Source organism: Laccaria bicolor, genomic scaffold (genome assembly GCF_000143565.1).
Source record: "Laccaria bicolor S238N-H82 LACBIscaffold_86 genomic scaffold, whole genome shotgun sequence".
Lineage (NCBI taxonomy): Eukaryota > Fungi > Basidiomycota > Agaricomycetes > Agaricales > Hydnangiaceae > Laccaria > Laccaria bicolor.
The window spans coordinates 28,408-36,290 of record NW_001889957.1 but is presented as its reverse complement, the minus strand read 5'-3'; the positions used below and the strand labels follow the sequence as shown (position 1 = coordinate 36,290).

The 7,883-nt window shown below is 45.3% G+C and overlaps 1 protein-coding gene across 1 annotated transcript; it reads left to right on the top strand.

The window, feature by feature from the left end:
- Positions 1 to 2,771: 2,771 nt before the first annotated feature.
- Positions 2,772 to 3,873, top strand: LACBIDRAFT_335407 (uncharacterized protein; the record flags this gene model as incomplete). Its single annotated transcript, XM_001890276.1, has 2 exons — positions 2,772 to 3,037; positions 3,357 to 3,873. The coding sequence occupies 2 exons, from the start codon at positions 2,772 to 2,774 to the stop codon at positions 3,871 to 3,873; spliced, it is 783 nt and encodes a 260-aa protein (XP_001890311.1).
- Positions 3,874 to 7,883: the final 4,010 nt, after the last annotated feature.

The following is a 7,883-nucleotide window of genomic DNA, read 5'->3' as shown; positions in this document are numbered from 1 at the left end:
TGCCAAGATCTGGAGGAGATACACATGTCAAAGCTCTCACCTCGATCAATCAAATATGTCCTGATAGGGTACTTCAGGCACGGGACTTATAAATTATGGGATAGGGCATCAGGCATGACGATCAAAAGTCGTGATGTCATCTTTGAAGAAGGGAAAGGACACTGCACTATCTCTGACAATGATATGCCCGCTCTTGAGATCATCGACCATGACCACGACCACGACGATGCGACCCCTACAACCCCCCAGGATGTCAGCAATGCACCTGGTATTGTTATCCCACCAAAACCGCTCGCACCACATCCTCATGCCACTGATCCACCTCTACATCCCATGCCTAGCTTCATCTCCATGACCTCCGATACACCCACTGGAGACACACCGACACTGGAGCCATCAATGGCCCCTTGGTGCTCTTCACGTCTCGCCATGCTCCGAACTGGTGCACCCACACCAAACACGACTGCCTTGCTAACCACGCTCCCTGACTCCCAGGTCCCACAACATTACTGGGAGGCGATGACACACCCCGATTTGTGGAAACCCGCTATGGAGACCGAATGGTCTGTCCTGGGGGAGAGGGGTGTTTGAGCTGGTTGGTGTGCCATCCGACACACATGTCATAGACTCGATGTGGGTCTATGCGAACAAATACAATGCTGATGGTGACATTATCAAGTGCAAGGCTCGTCTGGTCACGAAGGGTTACACCCAAATCCCGGGCCTGGATTATGACCAGACTTATGCCTCTGTCATACGCGTGGAATCTTTCCGCATGGTCGCCGCCACCGCCGCCCCCCCCGACTTACATCTCTGGCAGGTTGACATCATCGCTGCGTACCTCTACAGCAACAACAAGTTCACCACTTACATGCCGCAACCCCAAGGTTTTGTCACCCGGGGGGAGGAAGACAAGGTCCTATGGGTCGTCAAAACCGTATACGGAATGATGCAAGGTGGCTACAATTTCCAAAGCGAAATGTCCAGCGCATACAAGTCCTTGGGATACTACAAATCACAGGCAGACCCATGTGTTCACTCCTGCATGATCAATGGAGAACACACTATCACCAGTACCTACACCAACAACATTTTTGGGGCATCCTTGACAAAGGAAGGGGCAGAGAGGGCAAAAAGGGAATTCGAGACATGCTTTGAGATAAAAGATGTTGGAGACCAGGGGTATATTCTGTGAATTCGAGTAGAAAAGGAAAAGCATACAGGTGCGATCTCTTTATCACAAGAAGCTTACCTCCGACGTGTTTTAGAACGTTTTGGAATGTTAAACTGCAACGCCAAATCCACCCCACTCCCCTCAGGCACTCTCCTATCTGAGTCCGACTCCCCCAAATCAGACGAAGACCATCACTACATGGCCAACAAACCATATCGCGAAGCACTAGGCTCATGCATGTGGGCACAGGTCGCCACTTGTCCTGACATCACCTACGCCCTCAGCGTTCTCGCACGTTTCCAAGTGAACCCAGGACCAGCGCATTGGAAAGCAATGCTCCATCTCCTCGCGTATCTCAAGGGGACACTTGGCTACAAAATTACTTACCACTGTGGAGGTAGCCTCAATCCCATCAGTTTCGTGGACGCTGACTATGCAGGAGACATTGACACATGCAGATCCACCTCAGGTTATGTCTTCACCATGGCTGGGGGCGCAGTATCATGGAGTGCGAAGTGCCAGGCAACCGTCGCACTTTCAACTACAGAAGCAGAATATATGATGCTAACCCACACAGCGCAACAGGCGCTATGGATGTTCTCTTTCATGTCTGAGATTGGGCTCACATGCAATTTTCCAGCCATGCTCCACAGCGACAACGCCGCCACTATTGCTCTTACCCTCAACACCAAGGGACATGCACGTGCAAAGCATATTGATATCTGCCACCATTACATCAGGGAACGAGTAGCAGAAGAGGAGATTGACCTCATCCAAATCCCATCCGAGGAGAACTTAGCTGACATTTTCACCAAGCCACTCCCTCGCATTACCCATCAAAAGCTCATCAGAGCACTCAAGTTGGACATCTAGAGGTCCCTCATCATCTGGGGGAGTGTTAGAGGAGACCCCTCATGACCTTTATGCACATACACTTTGTTTGTCCATCCCCAATTCTCATCGTCGATCACTTTTTCCTCCTTTTCTTTCACCCACTGTTTACCAGTCTTTATCCCAAGCCACCGTTTTCTACTATATAAACCTGAACTCTATTTCTCCTCACCTCCAGCCCAGGCTGTAGTTTTTGACCATTTGACCCCAGGAAAATCCACACTACTGTTTTCCATATAGCCTGCAACTATCCAAAACTTCAAATGGCATATTCATGTGGATCCTCATTCCTTCTTGGAGGTCTTTACCTTCCCCGGGTTATTCCATATGGAATCCATGTGGAATCCATGGAATCCATGTTGGCTGAGGACCCAGCCATTTTCTTATTCCATAGACCTCATGGATTCCATATGGAATGACCATGGAATGGTCATGGAATGATTAATTCCATATGGACTCCAACACCACTCCATATGGATTCCATGGATGACCATTATACAATTAGAATACAGTATTTATAGTGTCCTTACTATATTTAAGTAAAAATAGAAATTTTACATCTACAGGAATTGAACTCTCAACCTCATCAATATTAGCAGTGCTCAAACCAACTGAGCCATGAAGGCATTATTATATGGTAAAGTCAAGGTATGTATATACCGCCTTTTGTCACGTGGTGTCCCAAACGTGACACGATGCGTTGCCAATGCCACGTCGTTTCTTCCTTCCACCATCACCATCACCATCCACCCCACCGTCTCAAGCCACGACCGCCCGCGACATCGACGACAACCACAACAACCACGCTGATGACGACGACCACGCTGACGATGCACGACGACATGCAACGTTGTCAACAACGACCCCGCCATTACAAGAGCCACACGACGTGGCAACGCCACGTCACACAGATGGGAGGCGACGACAACAACACGGAATGTCAATGGACGTTCCGCCTCAACTGCAGCCCAGGTAAGTGGACTGGGTAACCCCTCCCAGTCCACCTTTTGACAACAACAAACCAGGTGCGACGTCGCGGTCAGCGATGTGGCAACCAAACGATGAACGGACACGACAACCGACGAGCCCGCCCACCCACAAACGACGCACACCGCCCCACACGACCCCCACTGCCCATGAGCGCCCACGAAAAGAAACGAGCGCCCAGACACGACACCAAACGCCCACGACACGACAACCAATGAGCCCGCCCACCCATGAACGCTGCAGCGCCCACGAACGCCCACGAGACGACCGCACGCGAACGAAAACGAACGCCCAGCAGATGAAGACGACGACACGACCCCACCGCCCACGAACGCCCGCCCACGACAACGACTGCCCACAAGCGCCCACGACACGACAACGAATGCCCATGCATGACAACGAACACCCACGAGCGCAATGCAAACGCCAACGCGAAGACGAACGAAACGGCAACCCACCCCCATGGACGCCAATACAGCCCACCACCCACGACCGACGATGACGTGCGCCCACGCACAGAGGATTCCGCTCGTGTCAACGGAAATGGGCAACGACGAGCCCAGGTGAGCTCCCCTCCCTCCATCATTCCTCACCACCACCCTTCCATCATCCCCCCTCCCTCCCTTGTTTCTCCCCCTCCCATTTCTCCCCCTCCCATTGCTCCCCCCTCCATCCATTCCCACCTCACCCTTCACCACTCCCTCCCTTCACCACTCCCTCTCTCCTCCATCACTCCTTCCCCCTCCCTCCCCCCTCACTCTCTACTACATCCTCCCCCCTCCATCACTTCCCCCTGTCTTCCCCCCTCCCTTAAATATTGAGAATAGTAAAAATAAATTGTGTAGTCTATTTATTTAATACATTTCAATTTTTCCTGCTCAACTTAGAATTATTTCATAAAGTCATTCCATGTGGATTCCATATGGATTCCACCCTTAAAATGGTATAGAACATATAGAATAGAGTATGGATTCCATCTGAAAAAAGTATGGAATCCATGTGGAAAAAGTATGGAATCCATGTGGGGGAAGTATGGAATCCATCAGCCATTCCATGGAATCCATCCCCCATTCCATGGAATCCATCCCCCAAAGTCATGGAATCCATCCCCCACTCCATGGAATCCATCTGGAATTTGTGCAGTCCACCCCCCATTCCATCCATTCCATATGGAATAACCCAGGGAGGGTAAAGTACTGCCTTCTTGTAGTAGGACCGGAAATTGAAAAAAAAAATCCACCTATAATGAAATATACCCCTAGAATAGGTTTTCTGCTCAGAATATGGTTCTACATCATCTATTTTTAGCCTGACATGTTTCCATTTGTTTCTGGCATCAATTGTCTCTTATTTGGGTTGATTTGGGTGTTCCCTCCCATCAATATCGATGCGCGATATGATTTCCGTTGATTCCACATGTCAGATATGTTTCCGGCAATGTGGATATGTTCCTGGCCTTTCTATTTTTAACCTGTGTGCACGTCTCATCAAAATCGGCTTCTCCACTCAAAATCTTGCCTTACCCTGCCTTCCCTTTGGCTCCATCAATACTTGTCACTCCGTCCGCAGCTATCTGGTACTCGTTCACCCTGCATCTGTTATGTTTTTCGACATTCATACGTTCATATTTTCTTTTCACTTTGTTTTGGTTATCATGCGTGCATGTCTAGACCTCGTTTGTTTATCATGTGTGTGTGTTTTGTTTTTCATATGTTTGTATTTTATTTCTCTTATACTCGCACAATGTAATCATCAATGTATATGCATATGCAATCCGTTCTTTCTTTGAGAAATGAATGCAACCGCTTGTTGAACACGAAACTGCCAAGTTGAACATTTGTCATGTGACTACATGTTGAACACATTGGCGTCACTATGTTGAATGTGTCGCGTCGTTATGCACAAGATATATCATTTTACTATGTACGGCTGTACCATACCGTCAATTACAAAACAAGACTGAGCTATCGGCATTAATCTACAAGATAATAAAAGAGGCAATTTAAGCCAACACTGATTTGAGTTGAACCTCAGCGCTTGCGCTTTTTCGCAGTCATCGTCTGCTTCGTCAACTTGGCAGTCAAGGTGACTTGGGGAGCAAGTGTCGCTCTGCGGTTTAATGAGAACGAAGTTATCCAGGCATAAAAGTCTGGACACTTACTTCCAACCCAGAACCTGGGACAAGACCCACTGCACATCCTCCACAGCGGCTGTCCAACCTGGGTCATTGACCCCCTCTTTCCCCTTGTCCAGGAGACCGGAATGCCACCAGACGAGGGTCGTGAGCACGGTCAGAAACGTGTTCTGGCCATGCTTGTCCATTACCGACCACCCCTCATCTCCTGCGAGAACAGTACGATGGCACTAGTGGGTACCACCCCTATCATAAAAATAAGGTAACTGCCTAGGGCTCCCTGTGTATAAGTCCACAGTCTTTATGATAGGAATCATTCCAGTTACCATGCATTTTCATTAGGCAATTTTCATTAGCTACTTGGCCAATATCATTGTGATTTTCATTAGTTATCTGGCCAATATCATTGTGGTTTTCATTACATACCTGGGCGATATTATTGGAAATTTCATTAGCTACATGGGCGATATCATTTGCAATTTTCATTAGTTATCTGGCTGATATCATTGTGATTTTCATTAGATACCTGGGTGATATTATGGGAAATTCCATTAGCTACTTGGCTGATATCATTGCAATTTTCATTAGAAACCTGGGCGAAATCATTGGAAATTTCATTAGCTACTTGGTCAATATCATTCCGATTTTCATTAGAAACCTGGGCAATAGCATTGGAAATTTCATTAGCTACTTGGTCAATATCATTGCGATTTTCATTATTTATCTGGCCGATATCATTGCAATTTTCATTAGGTGCCTGGGTGATATCATTGCAACTTTCATTAGCTACATGAGCAATATCATTGTGATTTTTCAAATGTAGCCCTGGGCATTTCATTGTGATTTTTCAATAGATGCCCTGTGCATTTCATTGTGATTTTTCAAATGTAGCCCTGGGTATTTCATTGTGATTTTCCAAATGTGGCCCTGTGCATTTCATTGTGATTTTTCAATGGATACCCAGGGCATGAATGCTTTGAATACAGAACATCAGGCACTGCCTTCAGGGTCCATCCCAAAAGGGAAATATCACCTGGTTTGACTAAAAAGTGAAGAAAACCAAGAGGAGAATAACTTTACCTATCAGGGTCCATGTAAGAGGATGTTGGGATGATGGTCACATGACCAATTAACAAAAATGGTCAAAAAGCGAAAGTTGTAGCCCTATACTGTAGCTTCCCAAATCTGTTTGAATTATGTTCTGAAGTGCTCCTGTTGTGGAGATATGAGGTAAAAGAATTTCAAAAGTGTTGTGTTGTGTTTTTTGTGTTTTTCTTAATGAAAACAAAACCAAATAACATGATTTCAGTATATTTAGAAGGCTAAAAGAAAGGGCTACAATTATTGTATCGTGGGGAAAATGACCAAAAAAGGAAGTACTATAAGAGTCAGATATAGACTACCAAGTTTGCTGATAGACTACAAAAAAGTCGGACTTAGACTACAAAGTTTACTGATAGACTACAAACGACTACAAAAGCTGAACTTAGACTACAAAGTTTACTTATACACTACAAAAGACTACAAAAGTCTATAGACTACCAAGTTTACTGATAGCCTACAAAAAAGTCAGACTTAGACTACAAAGTTTACTGATAGACTATAAAAGACTACAAAAGTTGGACTTTGACTACAAAAGCTTGGACTTAGACTACAAAGTTAGGGTTAGGGTCAAAAGGTTATCTTGACTACAAAGTTTGTAGTGTCCGCTTTTTGAGACTACAAAAGTTTGTAGTGTTGTGCTTTTTCATTACAAAAGTTTGTAGTGTGTGATTTTTGAAACTACAAAAGTTTGTAGTGTTGCGCTTTTTCATTAGAAAAGTTTGTAGTTGACATGTAGTTTATGGTGTCCTTGGCCCTATCTATGTTATGGGGATGAGGTTGAAGGAATGCCATCATATTGCCAGTGCTGTAGCATTAGTTTTTGAGATCATGCACAAGTTGTCTTTCATATTAGGAAAGGCTATTCTATGCCTTCATATTGATACCTACTGTCCTATCTCAAAACATAATTGTAAGCTCATGTAGGGATATGGCTGAAGGATTGACATGACTTGACATATTGCTATTGCCACATCATCAGTTTCTCACATCATGCCCAAGTTGGCTTTCAAGCTAGAGGAGGCTATTCATGTTGATATCTACTCAATACATGGTCAACTTACAACATGACCTGACTTAAAGACACCTCCAAGGATGAATCAGCCCATCATCATATGGCCCTCAAAGAGCTGTATCAAAGTTGACTATGTTTGGGACAGGCCAGTAGCTATGAATGTGAAAGCAGACAGTGTGAAAGCCAACTTGGTCATGATGTCAAAAACTGGCAATGTCATGTCAATCCTTCAGCCATATCTCCACATGAACTCATAATTATGTTTTAAGATAGGACAGTAGGTATCAATATGAAAGGCTTAGAATAGCCTTTCCTAATGTGAAAGACAACCTGTGCATAATGTCAAAAACTCATGCTGCAGCACTGGCAATATCATGGCAATCCTTCAACCTCATGCCCATCACCTAGACAGGGTCAATGACACCACAAACTACATGGCAACTTGTAGTCTCAAAAAGCGGACACTACAAACTTTTGTAGTCTCAAAAAGTGCACACTACAAATTTTTCTAATGAAAAAATGTACACTACAAACTTTGTAGTCTCAAAAAGCGCACACTACAAACTATCTAATGAAAAAGC